This window comes from Syngnathus acus, chromosome 20, assembly GCF_901709675.1.
Source record: "Syngnathus acus chromosome 20, fSynAcu1.2, whole genome shotgun sequence".
Taxonomy (NCBI): domain Eukaryota; kingdom Metazoa; phylum Chordata; class Actinopteri; order Syngnathiformes; family Syngnathidae; genus Syngnathus; species Syngnathus acus.
The window spans coordinates 3,424,157-3,441,501 of NC_051104.1; the positions used below are offsets into that span (position 1 = coordinate 3,424,157).

At 49.4% G+C, this 17,345-nt stretch overlaps 3 protein-coding genes across 5 annotated transcripts; 1 reads left to right on the forward strand and 2 right to left on the reverse strand.

Moving 5' to 3' along the window:
- The first annotated feature begins 25 nt into the window (after positions 1-25).
- On the forward strand, positions 26-5,409 carry tlr22 (toll-like receptor 22). The gene is made up of 3 exons (XM_037280117.1): positions 26-3,511; positions 3,588-3,705; positions 3,801-5,409. The coding sequence occupies exons 1-3, from the start codon at positions 1,024-1,026 to the stop codon at positions 4,027-4,029; spliced, it is 2,835 nt and encodes a 944-aa protein (XP_037136012.1). The 5' UTR covers positions 26-1,023; the 3' UTR covers positions 4,030-5,409.
- On the reverse strand, positions 4,449-5,949 carry ccl20b (chemokine (C-C motif) ligand 20b). Its single transcript, XM_037280124.1, has 4 exons — positions 5,796-5,949; positions 5,601-5,703; positions 4,796-4,870; positions 4,449-4,724 (listed from the first exon to the last, which is right to left on the reverse strand). The coding sequence occupies exons 1-4, from the start codon at positions 5,932-5,934 to the stop codon at positions 4,667-4,669; spliced, it is 375 nt and encodes a 124-aa protein (XP_037136019.1). The 5' UTR covers positions 5,935-5,949; the 3' UTR covers positions 4,449-4,666.
- Positions 5,950-7,702: 1,753 nt separating this feature from the next.
- On the reverse strand, positions 7,703-17,279 carry map3k15 (mitogen-activated protein kinase kinase kinase 15). Of its 3 annotated transcripts, XM_037280110.1 has the most exons (30): positions 16,705-17,279; positions 15,864-16,003; positions 15,754-15,777; positions 15,479-15,559; positions 14,810-15,003; positions 14,504-14,672; positions 14,330-14,436; positions 14,097-14,267; positions 13,915-14,027; positions 13,639-13,798; positions 13,389-13,539; positions 13,208-13,315; positions 13,088-13,137; positions 12,893-12,988; positions 12,734-12,821; positions 12,492-12,625; positions 12,218-12,345; positions 11,870-12,000; positions 11,709-11,814; positions 11,138-11,295; positions 10,875-11,058; positions 10,559-10,733; positions 9,735-9,912; positions 9,373-9,558; positions 9,097-9,202; positions 8,757-8,991; positions 8,500-8,612; positions 8,154-8,260; positions 7,967-8,043; positions 7,703-7,908 (listed from the first exon to the last, which is right to left on the reverse strand). In XM_037280110.1, the coding sequence occupies exons 1-30, from the start codon at positions 17,027-17,029 to the stop codon at positions 7,815-7,817; spliced, it is 4,089 nt and encodes a 1,362-aa protein (XP_037136005.1). In that variant the 5' UTR covers positions 17,030-17,279; the 3' UTR covers positions 7,703-7,814. The 3 variants fall into 3 exon arrangements, with proteins under 3 accessions (XP_037136005.1, XP_037136006.1, XP_037136007.1); XM_037280111.1 differs by lacking the exon at positions 15,479-15,559 and having other exon boundaries at positions 16,705-17,029; XM_037280112.1 differs by lacking the exons at positions 15,479-15,559; positions 15,754-15,777; positions 15,864-16,003; positions 16,705-17,279 and adding an exon at positions 15,249-15,470.
- Between the last annotated feature and the right edge of the window lie 66 nt (positions 17,280-17,345).

The following is a 17,345-nucleotide window of genomic DNA, read 5'->3' on the forward strand; positions in this document are numbered from 1 at the left end:
AAAAGCTTTAATTGCCCGAAAACGCCAGAAGCACTACTTTTGTCTAAACGACGCTCCCCAACCGACTTTAGCAAAAGCCCTGCTCTTCCAAACAAATATAATTTTCTGTTTTGATGAGAGTCTTGATCAGCCCTCTCAAGGGACTGCGATGACGTCACGTCCTGCGGGTTGTCCCTTCTCTTTTCTCCTTCCTCATTCAAGCGACGCATCAAAGATTCGATCCTTTGAGTCTTTACAAACAAGTGAAAATGGATTGTGAACCTTCGAGGCCTTTTCCTCACACTTTGCGTAACTGCTGCTGTCTTTATTTCATTATTCTGAAATACCATGCTTTATTTTGAAAATGTTATCCGGATGTCGCTTTGATTGAAATGTTTGACCGGAGGTTTTCTCGTCATTCCTTTTTTTGTCAAAGCTGACGGACTGACTTTAGAAGTTTTTTATAGAAACCTTTTTTTGAAGTCTTTTTTTTTTTTTGACCGTGGAGAATTTGCTGATGGAAGAATTCCATTGGTTGAGAGCAGGCCAAAGTGTTCTATGGTGTTGGTGGTGAATCTGTGGAACGAGTCCGACATCCAATCAAAAGGTGGCCCACTTTGACTCAAATTAATCTTAGAGCCGTGGGTCTGAGTAAAATCGTATGCAGTTCCTCTTTTATTTCCAGTTGATAAGAAATCAAACTTAACAAAGGGCAACTTCCTCCTTTCGTTTTAAGGACTGTGCAACCCTGGATATTCCGGCCTGAGGCGCGAAACTTTCTCGGCCCATGTGAGCCGTTGAAGAGATCCCGCGGCCACACGCTCTCACTTCCTCACGCGTGACAGTGAAGAGCAGGATTCCCACACATAGAAACACAACTTTGACATTTGTGTCGCAGACGCTTATATTTACCAGCTGCTCGGGAAGTGTGGAAGAGCCTTGATGAGCCTCTCCATATATTCATATTGCTCTCCAAATATGTCCCGTTCTGAATGGACCTAATTTGTACGTTTGGAACAACGACCTAGAGCGACTTCTCGGACGATGGATGATGGTAATGACCCCAGAAGTGGACGATTCTCGTGGTTGAGCTTTTGTTTTGTTTTCTCTCTGAGCGCCAACTGTTGCGCCGGATACATACTGAAGGACTGTCGAATAAGCAACGACAACGCCATCTGCTCAGCCAGCAAGCTACGAGCCGTCCCCCGGGACATCCCAGCGTGGGTCAAAACCTTTGACTTGGGCGTGAACAAAATCTCCAAGCTCCGAGCAGGTGATTTCCTCAATTACACGCTCCTGACGCAGTTAGACCTGAAGCGCAATAACATTTCACAGATCGAAAAAGGCACCTTTGCCAACCTGCGCTTGCTGCAAAAGTTAAATCTGAATAATAACCGTCTGGCACAACTGGGAGATGTGTTTGAGGGTTTGAGCAACCTGAGCGAGCTGAGACTAACAAGCAACGTCATAACAACTGTGGCCCCTTCCTCCTTCAAGCCCCTGACAAACTTGACAGTCTTGGACCTGTCATTCAACAAACTGCAGCGCTTGACTCAGGTCCACTACGCAATACAGCATCTACCCAATCTGAAGTATCTCTTCCTCAAAAAAATCGATGTCACCATTTTCCAGTCCTGGGAACTGACCAACAACACCGTGGGCCTCTCGTACCTCGATCTGTCTCAGAACCGTATCGACGTCTTCGCCGTCAGCGCCAACGTTTTCCAAAACCTGACTTGGCTGAACGTGGGGGGTTCTCCGAGAAGGCACAAGTTGTCGTGGGAGGTTGGCCGAGGGCCTCTTCTCGGACGGCTGAACTCGCTCGATATCGGCGGGCTTCACTTGACGCAGAAGGACGCCGGGGCGCTTTTTCAGAGCGTCAACTTCTCGCTGAGCAATCTACGGATGAACGCCATGAAATGCGACCTCAGGCAGCTGCTGGACGTGTCCTGCACCATCCCGACACTGACTCAGTTGCAACTCAGACGCAACAAGCTTCGGCTGCTTGATGGCGGTCTGCTTCGGCTCTGCTCCTCCGTCACCGAGTTGGATTTGGCCGACAATCGCATGAAAGACGTTCTCAACGGCTCCTTTGGAGCCCTAAGAAATCTGAAGAGGTTGACTCTCAGTCAGAACAGTCTCTCCTCAGTCCCGCCCGCCGTTAGGAATCTGTCCAGACTTCTAGAACTGGACCTGAGCTCCAATAACATCAGCACGCTCACTTGCGAAGACTTTGCCGATCTCGGCAAACTCCGAATCCTCGGCCTTTATCAGAACTACATATCGACCCTCCACCAGTGCGTCTTCAAAGGTCTGGCCAAGCTTGAGGTCCTCAAATTGCAGACCAATCGAATCACTCAACTGGCCAGTGCATTTAAAAGATACTTACCGAATCTTAGACAGCTGAAACTAGATAATAATCAACTCACGGCTATCGAAATGGGAGCATTTGAGGGCTTGCGATCTCTCCAGAACTTATCGTTGCAGAGGAATCAACTGGAAAAGCTTGAAAGCGGCTCTTTCGTGGGCCTGACGATGCTCACCGACCTTTTGCTGCAATCCAACGAGATCCAACAGATAACCGCGGGCGTTTTCAATGATCTGGCCAATTTAAGACGGTTAAGTCTGTTGGACAATCGCATCAAGTACAAGAGCAGTTTGCCGTTGCCGGCGGCGCCGTTCTCTGGGCTTTCTCGCCTGGAGACCTTGGCCATGGCGGGCCAACACAGCAGAGGCAGGTCCCAACTGCCCCGCAACTTTCTGCAGGGTTTGACCAACCTTCAGATTTTCGACACGAGAAACGTCTTCCTCTCTTCCTTGCACCAAGACACGTTCAAGCACACGCCTGGGCTTCAGAAGCTTGACATCAGCTCAAATGAGTTCATCGATATCTCCCCCAGCTTGTTTGAGCCCATCCAGAACCTGCGCAGCCTCTACATTTCAAGAACCACTCTCCGGTCGCTCGATTTCCTGAAGGAGGCCAACCTTACCAAACTCGAGTTCCTCCAAGCACGAAGGAACCAGTATTCGGTCATCACCAAGGAACAGATGGACGCCCTTCCTTCCCTGGTGTATTTGGACCTTCAGGGGAACAGTTTCCTATGCGAGTGCGACAACTCCCAGTTCCTGCTGTGGTTGAACGAAAGTCAAACCCAAGTCTTTGACGCCCACAACTTTGTATGCAACTACCCCCCGAGCCTTAAAGGCATGAAGCTGCTGAACCTCGACATCCGATCCTGCTCGGTGGATGTAGAGTTCATCTACTTCATCTCCACTACCGTGGCCGTACTCTTGTTTCAGTTGTCGTCCTTTATCTATCACTTCCTGCGGTGGCAGCTGGCCTACGCCTATCACCTCTTCCTGGCTTTGCTGCACGAGCGAAAATTCCGCGGCAGGCAGCCTGAGTCGCTCTACGACGCCTTCGTCTCTTACAATGCCGGCGACGAGGACTGGGTATTCAGGGAGCTGGTGCCCAAACTTGAGGAGGAGCAAGGCTGGAAGTTGTGCCTGCACCACAGAGACTTCGAGCCAGGTAGGGTTACATTCATTGCAGTATCACCCGTGCTCCAAAGGATGTCGCCATTGGCCTCATTTTATTTACTCTTCAGGGAAGCCCATCATGGAGAACATCACCGACGCCATCTATGCCAGCAGAAAAGCCATCTGCATAATCAGTCGCAAATACTTGCAGAGCGAGTGGTGCTCCAGAGAGATTCAGGTGGCCGGGTAAGAAGACCAGGTTTTTGTGACTCAGAGCTTTTGCCAACTCTGCTAATGACCATGACACGTCAACGGCACTCTGATTAACTGTGTCCCGACAGCTTCCGCCTGTTTGATGAGCACAGGGATGTTCTCATCCTGGTCTTCCTGGAGGACATTCCCATCTGGGAGCTGTCTCCTTATTACCGCATGAGGAAGCTGGTGAAGAAGCAGACCTTCCTGAGTTGGCCTCGGGCAGCCCAGTGCACCGACCTCTTCTGGGAGAAGCTCCGGCAGGCTCTGCACTCCAGAGACAATCCCGGCGGGGAACTGCTACTGCTCACCGTGTAGAGCAGAAGGTGACAAATGGACAGACAGACGGAATGAGGGGCTGGATTCACACAAATTCAAGAGCTTGATTTTGATTGCATTTTATCACTGGATTGAACCCCGCCTTATAAATTCAGCCAGACGGACGACGTTTGCTCTAACCAAACAAAAATTCCATTCGCTCGCAAAAGCAAAATCAGACTGACCAGTCCTCATTTGAAATTGATCTTACAGATTTATTGCTGTGTTGCTAAATCAAGAAAAATGCTGGTTATGGGTGTCATGTTATAACTGTGAAATGTTTTGTTTGATTATTATTATTTTGTAATGGGGCAGTGTAATAGTGTTCCCAAAGTTTGCCGGCGAGGTGGCATTGGCTCATCGGAGCAGCAAGATTCTGTCACGTCATTGCAGCGACTGAGTGGAACAACACGGATGCATGTGGTACAAAAAAAGTCTCTTTAATAAATAAGCAGACAACCAAAACTGCACAACGCCAAAGACACTTGAAAAGCAAATAGGTCAATTCTCAAACGAGAAGATGTGAGAACCTTCGGATAGCTACTCTTGGCTGTTTACAAAACAGAGCTTACATATGTCTTCACATCAAAAGCAGTCAAGTCCAGTTGAATCTCCAACCAAAGCAAATAGTCCAACTTCATGCCGCTGTGGTGGCGGATTCCTCAAGGGCCTTTGTGTTCTTCCTCCTACGCTCACTAGAACGGAAAACCTCAGTCAGACGCAGAAACGACTCTGAGAAAATCGTGTCGACGCGCGTCCTACTCACTCGATGCAGCGCATCACTCGTTGGGTCCAGCTCGCGGCGGGATTGGCGCACAAAAACCTTCCGGGGAGGTGAAGGCTGCAAAACAGGAAGAACCAGCACGCGTGTTAATGAGCAGCCTGGAGGAGTGTCAGCTAGCTGATGGTTAACCCGCTGACGCACGCTCAAGAGTAAATTTCTTAAAACTGCTTAAGCAGGCCACTATCTGCATTTATTTGACTTTGAACTCACATCAAAGTTTCCTATCAGTTTGTTTGCACAATGCGTGGTCCACTTATTCCACTACAATGTAATTTGTCTCCGTAAGAGGCCCGTTTTGTCTTTGTGTTGACTCACTCCCAATGAGTGAGTCAAGACACCAGTGAACAAAAACTAGATGACGCAACCAAAGACATCTGCATACACCCAACCCCCAAACGCCCGCCTGCCAAATGAAATTATGTCAATTGTGCGCGGCACCTTTGGAATCATTTGTAGACCTCAAAAAGGGAATTTGTTGCACCTCATACTTTTTACTCCATTCTTTGATTTACTTGTGGTTGTTGTTTATTCCTTTTGATCAACCAATTTTTTTTATTGCTATCACATAAAAATGCTCCAAACATTGTCCAAACTTTGATAAATGATGTCATCTGGGGGACGGAATTTGAGAATGGGACCTTTGAACCTAAACGGTATGATTTAAAACCGTTTTTCAGGTTCACTCGGCCCAAAAAAAAGAAAGTCAGACTCTTGAGAACTTGAGATGGACAATAGTCACCAAAAGCTATTGAATGTGAGTGTTCTCATGGTTGTCAAGGCAACTCACATGACAGCGTTGATGTCGCAGGACTTTCCCATGGACTGGTATGTGTAGCCTGACACCCGTTGGCATGGCAACTCCCGCCTGATGTACTTCAAACAGCAACTGGCTGCAAAAACAGGGTAAAAATGGTTTTAAACGTCATCGGTGATTTCAGCAGAAATAGAAGAAGGCGGTGTCTTCCAAGAGTTAGGGTCTTACCCGAATGCGTGCCGGCCATGAAGCTGGTGAGGATGAGCAGCCCGCTGAGGAGAAAGATAGCGTGGCCTCGCATGCTGGTTCGTGTTGTTGCCTTGAGGGTGTTCGTTTCCAATGTGTCGGAGAAAGCAGCCGTCTTCATTTTTATGTGGACTGGCGTCTGGGTTTTCCCACCCCATTGAGTGGGAGGGAGCCTACCTGCCCACCTGTGCTTGTGCAATGGTTGGAAAGGGGCGGGTGTCCTTTTCTTCTGCAAGACATCAGGATGTGCTCACCTGAGATCACATCATAGAAAGGAATGCCGGCCAACATTTTCCGGTCCTGTTTCATCATGATGTCATGATGCAACTTGATGTTGCCAAAGTGTCCCGCAAGACATCGGCTCACATTTTGCAATGATTGTCGATAACTTCAAGTCGAAACCACCCAATTAGGTTATGGGGACAAAACAACAAACAAAAAGGGCGCTCAACGTCAATATGTTGGAAGAGTGGGACGCATTTGCGCCTCACATTTCTGGGGTTCAGGGTTAGAATCCCAGTTCCAGCCTTACCGTCTGGAGTGAGCTGCATGTGAGAATTTTCTTTCAGATTTCTTTTTGAGAGCAAAACAGAAATTGCAACAGATTCCTACTTGACAATTTCAGATCGATGGACATTTACTGGAAATCAATATTTATATATAAATATATTTTTTTAAATTTTATATATATATATATATATATATAAAACCTATTACTACTGTACTTGCTCTCAGCCTGCTTGTTTGGGTGGCGTGAAGTGGCTGCATGGAGCGTCATGATCTCCTCATTATCATCCGACCATTGGAATCTGAAACCAGAGAGCTAAAAAAAGAACAAGGTGGAGTCGCCAACATTAACACATCAAAACAGCATTACGTTGTTGATGATTTCCTCGTTTGCAGAAGATTGCGTCACTGTTGGCACTCGGTTCCATCCTGATCTCAATCTTCTTTTCCCAGCTGAGCACATTTCGATCCATTGATTGAACAATTCAGATCTTCGATAACCTCATGTACCGTATTTCAATGACTGATGCCAAAGTTGAAACTAGCTTGGACTTCACGTCATCTTAAATGTTTGTTTTCCCGCTCATTCAAAAAGTGTCCGAATTTTCTAAACCGTGACGCTTGTCGGCTGTTTTTCACTTTTTTGCTTTGAATGTAACAAAAGGACTTCACCTTCATATCACTTTATCACCACGCAGGTTCATTAACCGTGTGCACGTCAAGGAAATTTCCCCCGCTTGATAAATTGTGGAAAGTTTGACGTTTTGTGACGTCTCAGAGGCACTTGGATGGTAAACAACTTTATCTAAATCACGGCGCTGGCGTCCGATAACACACACATGAAGGGAATTGTGTCATCTTGGGCATTCTCACCTACTTCAACAGGATTAAGGAGGGGAAAGTCCAATGGTGGAAGGAGAGTGTAACGGCCTTGACTCGGGTTTTTTTTTTTTTACCACAGTGGACAAAGGGCAAAAAGATGTGACGGATGCGCATCATTTCCAAGTTTATTGCAAAGCAAACAGGAAACAACATTTGCAAAGACAACATGGGTGACAAAAAGCTGAGCTAGTTTGCTCGTGTTGAGAAAGAAAACAGCTTTTGAAGGGTGAGACTAAGGCGATACAATCTCAAACACTTGCTTGGCTGTGACTGCAGATGCTTAAGCGTTTTCTCCGTTGATAAAAGGTAAGCTGAATTTTGCTGAAAATGACAAAGGCACGCAAGTCGTTTTACTTTGCTAGCTGTCGTTCAAACAGAGACTGTGAATAGGTGAGTGGGTAGGCCCCGCCCCCACAAACTGCAAACAGGTTCACTCAGATTGATTTCATTTCTTTTGGATGCTTCCTTTGGTCCCTTTTCTCAACAACCTAGTTGTGTTGTGCAGTAAAAGACATTTTGGCAAAATATAGCAATACGATGAGCACACGCAGAGAGAATTTTGGTCAAGTTGGGCAGAAAAAAAACTAAAGGCACAGTGGCAGGTTGGCGGCGTCAGGCTTCGTCCTCCGAGCGCTCGTCTCCCTTCGGCCTCGCTCGCTCCCGGTGCCTCTGGATGGCCCGCCAGATCCGGCACAGGACGCCGCCCCTGAGGATGAAGGCGGAGCTTAGGGAAGGCATTGAAAAGTACGCCAACGTGTTGATACCTGAGGCGGAGACAGCGTAAATCGTCTCTGGTGACCTCGTTCAGGACGTCAGTCAGCGTGTATTCTTCCAGCGCAAACTACACAGACGCATTTAGAACTATGATGAAGTGACTGGAGGACTTCCATGTAGTGCTTGTGACATAAAAAGGCGGCCTTTCAGTGGTGCGCATCTTAACACAGTCATCACCTTATCGATAGTCTCCGGGTCCGCCCCCTGCTTCTTCAGCCAATCGGCGAGCTGCTTGTCCGGCTCGTGGTCCGCCGGAATGTGGAAGATGGAGGGAGGAGAAATGTCTGCAGAAAGCACGCAAATTTGGGGGAGCTTTGAGCTCCTACACAAACTCTGTGCAAATAGTAAACAATAATATGGCTTGTTTTTCACTGAGGATAAAGAATATGTCATTGGATGGATTACAAATGCGTCTTAGAGTTAGGACATTCAGTTAACCCAACAATGGTGTTTTCCATTGGGTGTTAGCATTTAGTGGGAAGATGGGAGCACCCAAAGCTAAAGTGAAGTGTTGGGCTTCCACCTGGTGCTCTGTGACGGACTCGGACCAGGTCCAGGTCTTGGGTGCGCTGTTGCAGCGTGGCCTTCAGCACCTGCTGGTACTCTCGCTCCTTGTGCAACAGTTCCTCCAGAAGCCTGTTGGGGGCGCCAACAGAGCACGTAGTGATTAAATGTGATTATTCCACCATTTTTTTTTTTTTTTTTTAAAGAAGAACAAAATCAAATGAGATGAGGTCCCCATAATTCCAGCCATAATGACTCCATGTCCACATTTTGTACCTGCTGGTCTCTTGCTTGAGGCGGCCCAGTTGCGCGCCCATCTGGTGGTGGTGCGAGCGCTGGTGCTCGTGGGCCGGGTGCGGCACAGCGCCGGCCGAATGCGGCGCGGGCTCGGCGGGGGTCCCGGGCTCAGCCGAGGCCAACACCGGACCGAAGTCTGCCTCCTCCTCATCCACCTCGTCCTCCTTCTCCGCTCCCTCGCAGTCCGACGCTGGGCCGAAGTGCGTCTGAAGCTCTAGAGGAGAGACGTGACTTGAAATTAGATGTGCTGCTGTTGGGAATGGCTGGAGCAAAGTTGGCTGGATTGAAATTGGCCACATGTCCAGCAGATGTCGCCCACCTGGAATGAGAATAGTGATGGCGGCCTGCACAGCCCTGCGGATGATGTTGTCCATGGCGAACATCCAGTGAGGTTTGATGTGATGATTCCTCAAGACCTTGTTCACCTGACACAAGCAAACCAGCAATTTGCAGCTGTATTAATAATATCCAATAAATAATATCCAAAATAGGGACGGGTGAGTCCCCTTGGTGGATATCAATGCTAGCCTCATTTGAAAGTATTATTTGAAAGTTCTTTTTTGTCTTCCAATCAAATAAAGTAGCAGAAACTCACTGAGTCCTGGAAGCCGAAAAGCACCAACTGGATCTGGTTGATGGAGGTGGAGTCAAAATCCAGGTCCAGCTTGAGCTTGGAGATGGTGGCCGCCATGACGCGCCTCTCTGGGGAATGGATGAAGTCTCGCAGGATGCAGATGATCTGCTTGATGTGCTCCACCGACAGTTGCAGCTCCTCGCTGCCCTGGAGTGTGGACGACGCCGGCCCGAAAAAAACAAGTAAGAGAATTTTTTCTGGATCTACAATGGGGTTGGTGAGGCCATTTCTATCTCTCCAATAGAAGGAGCCCATATACCACAAGTGGTCCTGGTCCAGTACTTGGCACACCACTCATTGTATTTGTGTTTGCACAAGCGCACCTGGATGTAATTCTCCTTCAGGTTGGAGATGACCTTCTCCTGGTCCTCGTTGAGGACCTTGAACAAAATAGCTCTCCTCTCACTATCCTTCTTGAGCAAGAAGAGGCCGCCGTCCCTGTCCTCCGGCGAGGGCGGGGCCCCGCTGCGGTCCTCCGACACCGAACCCTCGTCCGGAACGCTGCCACACAAACACGTGCTGTCAGCTCAGCGCAGGTTTTTTGTTTTTTTATGACGTTTGCGGATACTAGACTCTCCTGGCTACTGTGTGTGTCTAGCAGAGTCAACAGCAGTAGCTTGTAAAGTTATCAAGCTTCATTATATCAGTGCTGTAAAAGGTAGTGGTGCATGCTGACAACAATAAGGCCATCTGCCACCAACACACACACACACATCTTTTTTGATATTAGGAACAAGCGCAACGTTCGCAAAACGAGGGAGCTTCTAATTCCATGACATCCAGCCAGTTTACCTTCAGCAGAGCTCTTGAACTGAGACACTTAAAAATACTGGACATAGTCCCCACAAAAAACCTTGTGCCATCTTGTTGCCAAGGAATTATGCCAAAGTGAGTTAAGGAGCTTTTTATTTTTCGACAAAAATAGTTGCTCAAGCACTATGTTGAATCGGGTAGACAAGAATGGTGCCTTGGTGACCTCATGTGGCATCTTGGTGTCAATGTATTATGTCAAGATGAGTGGAGTGGTTTTATTAAGACAAACCTAGTGCTTTGTCACCACTCAGGGGATTGGAAACCGCTGTTCGAATGTGAACACACGAGTTAAGTATTGAATTGTTCGCTACAAGTGTTTGGTGCACGGTGGCACCTCAGGTAGTTGGAGTTGGGCGGCTTGAGCAGGTTCTCCGAGCCAGAGCTTTTCTTTTTGTGGAAGAAGACGTCGTGTTTGGAGTCGCAGTCGGGACTCATGGAACCGTGCTCACTGCTGCTGCTCCCTGCGGCCTCGCACTGGAGCTGCACCGGCAGCGAAACGTGGATGTAGTCTGACAAAAGCGGAAAAACCTCACCTTTACTTCGTCTTGGCAAAGGAAGAAACTCATTTGCATGTATATTCTTTGAGAATATGGCGCTAAAAATGTGTTCTGAAAGATGAAACGGCAATCGGCAACTGAATTGGACCGCACCTGAGGCCTTGAATGCAATCTTGCTCTTCTTGCCCTTGGCGTTGTGTCGCACAAAGGTGTCCCTCAGGAGGTCGGAGGCCAGCGCTCGCTTGTGGGGGTCGGGCTCGAAGCAGCGCAGGATGAACGACTTAGCCTCCGGCGACAAAGACTCGGGGATCTCCGGGTGGATTTTGAACATGCCCACCTGCGGGTTTCAGGGCCGAGACCATCAAAGCGGATACGCTCTCTCGGGATCGTCGATGGAGACGAAAGCGGTCGGCAACCTTAAACATGGCGGCTTGCGGCTCGCCCAGCTCGTGGAAGGGAGGTTTCCCGGTTGCCATTTCGATGATGGTGCATCCCAGGGACCAGATGTCGGCCGGGGCTCCGTAGCCGCGGGGACCCTTGTCGATGATCTCCGGAGCCATGTACTGCAGAGTGCCTGCACAAGGAGATGGAGCTCAGTGAAGCAACAACATAAAAGTGCAAAATTTGTCCTTGGCAGATCTGGAATTTGCCCCATATAGTACAATAAACGGGAGAAGGAGATTAGGACAGACACAGCAACACAGATGAACCTACTAATGAAAGATAAACAACGTTGTGCCTGCGCTTGATTAGCTGATCTAATTGCACAAGGCTCTGACAGATGGAGGAGGCCAGATGCTCGGTCAATATGCGTGTGCGCTCCAGCATGCCACCTCCGAGCGTTTCCATGGACAGCAAGTGAAGATATTCTTTAACTTCTCCCTACTATTGAATTGTTGTGCAAAATCAATCTTCAATTTGGCATTCCACAGACAGAAGAGTCTTGCGTGCAAAGCTGCCAAATTAGCTGCCAGAAGTACAAATTACCCGTGAAGGTCTCGGTGCAGGGGTTGACTCCCGCCAGCCGCTTGGAGGTACCAAAGTCTGAAATCTTCAGGACGCCACTGTAGGTGTTGACCAGCACGTTGTCACCCTGTCGACAAAAGTGGTGAGTCAAAATGACGAGCATTGCTTTCTCTCGGTCAGACCTTGATGTCCCTGTGGACGATCTGGTTCTCGTGCAGGTAGCGCAGGCCCTCCAGGATCTGCCGGGTGTAGAAGATGATGGTGGCTTCCTTCAGCGGACCCCACTTGGAGCGCAGCAATGCTGACAAGCTCCCTGGAGGACGAATGAAAGGATGACTTCAAGTTTCATTCGGTCCATGATGGAACTCTCAATTTACTTGGACGCCACGGAAACGAATTCACATGACATGAATCCCACGCAGCCACCAAAAGCCAACTTAAGAATCTCGTAAGTCAAGCTACTGTTCCAACTTCCTTAAAATGCAAGTAGGCCAAGTGCCTCTGGTCTTGGGTAGACCACAGACGCACACCTCCGGGGACTTGCTCCATGAAGATCTTGATGTATCCATTCTCTGAAACGGAGCCCAAGTACTGAACGATGTTCCTGTGCTTCAGGTACTTGTGGAGGGCAATCTCTTCGTGAAGAGGTTGCGAGTACCTGATTTACCAAAACAAGGGGAAACAGTTTGGATTTGAACAGATTGCTTGATTGTGAGATGCAGTAGCTACTTCTAAAGGGACTACCCGGGAACCGAAACTCTGCAAGGCCTTTTCCTCAAAGGGCTTGTCTTTGGCGGCACCCACCTGCTGTCTCTCTCCGGAATCTCCTTGATGGCAATTCGGACCTGGTTGCTGACGTCCCTCCCGGCGTACACCACTCCGTAGGTGCCTCGCCCGAGCACCACCCGGTCGCCCGTCTCGTCCGTGTCGTACTCGTACTGCAGTAGTACCAACAGTGTCACGTGTAAGTGTGCTCGTGTTTTGACTTGCAAGTATAACGCCCAGAAAATCCCAAGTCAAGGTTCTGGGTTTTGGGTTGCACTCACCTCCAAGGTGTCTCCGTCTCCTTCGCCCTCCAACTCCACGGAGTTACCCGTGCCGTCCGATATCATCTCCTTCACCATGGAGCAGAACCTGAGTGGACGTGTGATGACCCATTCAGGCCCAGTCTCACCAAAACATAACACGGAGGCGCGCTTCCTCACCGAGCACACTGCTCCTCGGTGGAGAAATAAATCTGGAAGTCATCAGAGTTGTCGTGGACATAGAGGAAGCAGCAACGCTCGTCAAACTTGCTGATGCTGCAGATAAAGAGATAAAAAATCAACGAACTTCATCATTGGCACACAGGCTTAATTGCATTAAGCCATGACTTGAAATGTCTTTGGACCACGCTCTACCTGATGCCTTTGATAGACATGGCGGTGAAGTTCCACTCGTGTATGCCTTTCTGCAACACATGAAAGCGGATGGTCACCAAAGGAAGGTTTCAGTTTCAACTGTGGAAAGACACCACGGACCGTTTCAGCAGGGGACACGTGCCAGATGGAGACATTCTTCTCTTCGGCCTCGTTGTTGATGGACACGTAAGAAGGCTGGTACACTTTAGTGGGCTCCAGGATCAGCACCTGGAACATAGGGATGTCAAAGAACGGTCTCGGGGTATTGGATCCGGCCGTATGCTCCGTCTGGTATCCGCACGGGAAAACGCAGTCGGTTGGTTGTGCCCTGCGTGGCCTCCACGATGATGTCCATCCAGAAGTTGAGTCTGTCCCTCTGGGGGGAATGTTCCACCAACTGCTTTTTAAACCTCTGGATCAGCTGTAGGTTCTGCACCACAGAACGCAGGTACCTATGGAGAGGGACGCAACCCAAAAACCATTCAACCAGTTAAAGGCATTACTGCACCGTCAAATTTGGGGTCAGTTCTCACAAGGACATCGGATCTTACCAGAGAGGTGGCTTCAGCTTAAAGAGCTTCTCGGCAGCTTGGGTGGCTTTGGGGATGTCGCTAGCCAGCATGCTAACAGTGAAGAACTGGCCCACATCCCAGTAGTTGTTCATTTTCTCCAGGGAACCTTTGCGTCCCAACAGACTGTTCAACCTAACACCTGAAAATTACAGCGGGATCTGGACTTCAGCGTGTGGTTGTGTGTTTGCCTTGGAGGTCATCCACGAGTCGGGATGGGAATCAAAAAGAAATTCGGTGGCCCGGTGCTATTCTCACCAATTTTCCTCAATTCCATGGAGCTCTCAAACTGTTGGCCAGCGACTATGAGGAGGACGGCCAGGTTAATGCCTGAGTAGAGGGTAGGCTGCAGCTCAAAGCCCTTCCTGTACCTGCAAAAGTTGTTTAGCTTTGACTGCACCAGACATCCTACATGGGTTCAGATGGAAGTGTCTTCTTACCACTGGATAGCGTTGTCCCTGTTCTTGGTGTCCTTGCAGTCAGAGTCCAGGAAAATGTCCTTGTATATTCGCCCGCACAGGCAGAACATGTCAGGAGCCGGGTGTTCGCACGACTGTAGGACGTGGAGCATCACGCGTAGGGCCTGCTCCCTGTCGCCAGGACTGTTCCTCCTGCAAAGAACGGGAGTCACAAAATCCACTCAAGTGCAAACTATTGGAGTTCTGCGTGTGACCTGTTTAACGCAAAGGCGTAGTGGAACTGGATCATGGGCTGTGTCGCCAGGTCACAAGTGGGCAGCATCTCCAAGGTCTGCACCAGTTTGACCATGGCATCGTAGTCCTGACAAAGCAAACGGGGTGATGCGCGTTTTATTCTTTGGAACGGTTCATAATCGACACAAGCCCACCTGAATGTCCCTGTAAGAGAAGAGCAGATTCATGACAATGTCCTGCGTGAGGACTTCGGTGTTGTCGATGCGGAGCTTGATGCGGGAGAGCTCCTTAGCCAGCTCCTCGCCTTGATACTTCTCCCTGGCCTTCCGGATGTCGTTGAGCAAGGTGTCCTTAAAGGAGGCGCTGCAGACAGGACACGCTAGATATTGTGGCCACCGAGAACCGATGGTAGGACTTTGCAAACTTTGGAACCACGTCATTTATTGCACACTTTTTCGATGAGCTATGACATTGGTTTGGGTTTCAAGTTTGTTTCTAACCAGGATGTGACATGTATGTCCTTGAGCAGGCTGGTGAAGCGGTCCATTAGGGGAACACACAGAGGCCCCAAGAGGTTGTCCCAGCTGGGCTGCATGTACTCGCTGGCCCTCCGCTGGGCGTCACTCTCGCAGCAGGTGTACTCGTGGTTGGGCGTCACGATGTAGGGGATGAAGTAGTAGTTGCCGCTGGATGCCTGGAGACGGAAAAGAACTTTTAAAACGAGACCCGTCCCTGGCATTCTGTCAAGCCTCGAGTCGACCTCGGCGCGGAGAATGTTGTCGGGCAGTCGGTCGGCATCATGCCAACAAAGACAAGCTCAAATGCCGAACCAAAATCATTTCGAACCAGTTCAAACCAAGTCGGCACAGTTTTATTGCCGTTATGACGCAAACATCGGCAATGGCGCCATAGTCACGCTGTATTCCCGACCAAGCTTACCAAGATCATGCTGGACTCTGTTAGAGGGACAAGGTGGGCTCGCTTGTCCATGACTCAACAAGGCTCCTGCGAAGCGTTTTGTGAGCACACTGTCGTGTGAATATTACAAGCTGCATTCAGCCTGGTTGTCTTTTTGAGGTTTTCTTGCACAATGTGACCTCCTGTTCCTCCTCCGCCACGGTTAGAGAGCACAATCCCCCAGCATGCTTTGCTACTCCACTCTACCTTACTTGATTGCGCAGGCCAGAGCCTCTGTATTCCGGAGGCAGCTGGACCCAGGGGAAACCTAGCGCCGAAGGACCAACTGCTTTCTCCAAACACAAACACACAAACACCATTCAGACATTGAAACCCTTTGCTTGACAGAACAGCTGCTAAGGTCTTGTGGCCTGCTATGTCAGGGGCACGTGGGGTAGTGATTAGGACAGAGCGAAAGCGTGATTCTCAAAATAGCCCAAGAAAGTGTGTGTGTGCACACACGCTCCTTTCCCATGCAGACACTTACTGTGTTCTTCTGAGCAACCATATCCTGAAAGCACACCGCAAAAGACAAGTGAGTTTGAAAGCTGGGCACAGCACAAGTGTTACAAAAGCTTTGTGTTACAAAAACGCTACCTTGAGCGACTGCGCCGTGTCGGGGTCGGTGTCGTGGTACAAGATGACGTTGTTGGCCATGTCGAAGCTCTCCCTCACGCCCAGGTGGTAGAACAAGGACGGCTGGCGGAAGACGTCGCTCATGTCCACCACCGCAACGTCTGCACGGATAAGACACGTCTCCTTAGGCCGGCATCCATTTTTTGGAACGTGGTTGTTGCATCGTGCAAACTCCACGCAGAAGGTCCAGAGTAGAGAAGTCAGAGGTTACTTGCCAGTTAGCGCTTGTTTACTTGCACTTACTTTTTGTTGGACTACCTTTTACTTGAGTCATATTTCTCAAAAGCAAAACATTTATTTTATTATGTTTAGCGACACTCCTCTCATCGCTATAATGTAAATAAGATCTTTCACTTTTATTCTCAGACTTCCTTTTATACTCTTAAATTTTGTATGTTTGCACAAGGAAGGGAGCAGCTATCCGAATTTCGTTGTACAACTAAGTTGCAAAATGACAATACAGGACATTTTATTCTATTCTATTCTATTCTATTGTCAAGTCAAATTCTTTAGAAAGGGGTTTTACCATACCCACCGGTGACAATTATCAATATTATTATTAGAAATTATTATACTTTTACACCTGAGTACATTTCAGTGCTTCTATTTTTTCACGTTCACTTAAGCAAAATCTGTTCCGTTTTTTCTTTTTTTTTATTCTGTAGCCTCCAGCGTCTCGTCGGAAAGTAGAAAGTCAAGAAAACGCTTGCAGTGCACTTTTGAAAGTTGCAACTTAATCCGAAAGTCAGACCACAGCAATGGGAACAAATCACGCTGCAGCAGCACCAGCCAAACTTGGTACCTGCATCGTAGAAGCTGTCCAGCACGGAGGTCTCCCCAAAGTCGAGCCTGCCGAAGGTGACGGTGGTGAGCAGGGCGCTCTCAGCGTCGCACGCCCGCTGCAGACACTGCAGAGCGCCGGACTCCGGGCTGCTCGCCATCACCGCCTTCAGCCCGTCGTTCAGCACGTAAACCACCCGCAGGGAGCGCTGCTTGGCCGGCGGGCTGGGGCTGGACAGCTCAGCCCGCTCCCGGTCCCGCTCTCGCTCCCGCTCCAGCATACACATAGCGGCCGAGTGCTCGCCCGCCATGCAATCCGCCGCTTGCGCGCTCTGGCCGGCTTCCATGTCGCCACGCAGCCTCCGCCCCCTTGGATGTCAGTCAAGACTTGCTTCTTCCGCCCGGGGCACGTCCTGCTCCTCACCTGGTGCGCACCTGCGGTCTCCTTGAGGAGAGGCGCGAGTCCGAGGTTGTCCCCGCGCATCTCCGCCTCATTAGGTCGCATCAGCGGCCCATTATCTCGCACCAAGGGGTCCGCTCACTCCTAGACCGGTTCCGACTAGATACCCGCCCCCCTATAAAAGACGAGGAAGTGCATGAGTGGAAGTCAACATTTCATTCCGTAGACATGACATGACATGAGCCCATGGCAGTGGCGGTTCT

Bases quoted from the DNA above. Each gene is read 5' to 3' on its own strand.
- tlr22 (XM_037280117.1), top strand. From the start codon at position 1,024: ATGGATGATGGTAATGACCCCAGAAGTGGACGATTCTCGTGGTTGAGC. The intron at 3,512-3,587 runs GTAGGGTTACAT...TTTACTCTTCAG, and splicing joins CCACAGAGACTTCGAGCCAG to GGAAGCCCATCATGGAGAAC. The intron at 3,706-3,800 runs GTAAGAAGACCA...GTGTCCCGACAG, and splicing joins AGAGAGATTCAGGTGGCCGG to CTTCCGCCTGTTTGATGAGC.
- ccl20b (XM_037280124.1), bottom strand. From the start codon at position 5,934: ATGAAGACGGCTGCTTTCTCCGACACATTGGAAACGAACACCCTCAAG. The intron at 5,704-5,795 runs GTAAGACCCTAA...CTGTTTTTGCAG, and splicing joins CATGGCCGGCACGCATTCGG to CCAGTTGCTGTTTGAAGTAC. The intron at 4,725-4,795 runs GTGAGTAGGACG...TTTCCGTTCTAG, and splicing joins CGAGTGATGCGCTGCATCGA to TGAGCGTAGGAGGAAGAACA.
- map3k15 (XM_037280110.1), bottom strand. From the start codon at position 17,029: ATGGAAGCCGGCCAGAGCGCGCAAGCGGCGGATTGCATGGCGGGCGAG. The intron at 15,560-15,753 runs GTAAGTGTCTGC...TTGTGTTTGGAG, and splicing joins TGGTTGCTCAGAAGAACACA to AAAGCAGTTGGTCCTTCGGC. The intron at 13,540-13,638 runs GTAAGATCCGAT...CCCTCTCCATAG, and splicing joins AAGCTGAAGCCACCTCTCTG to GTACCTGCGTTCTGTGGTGC.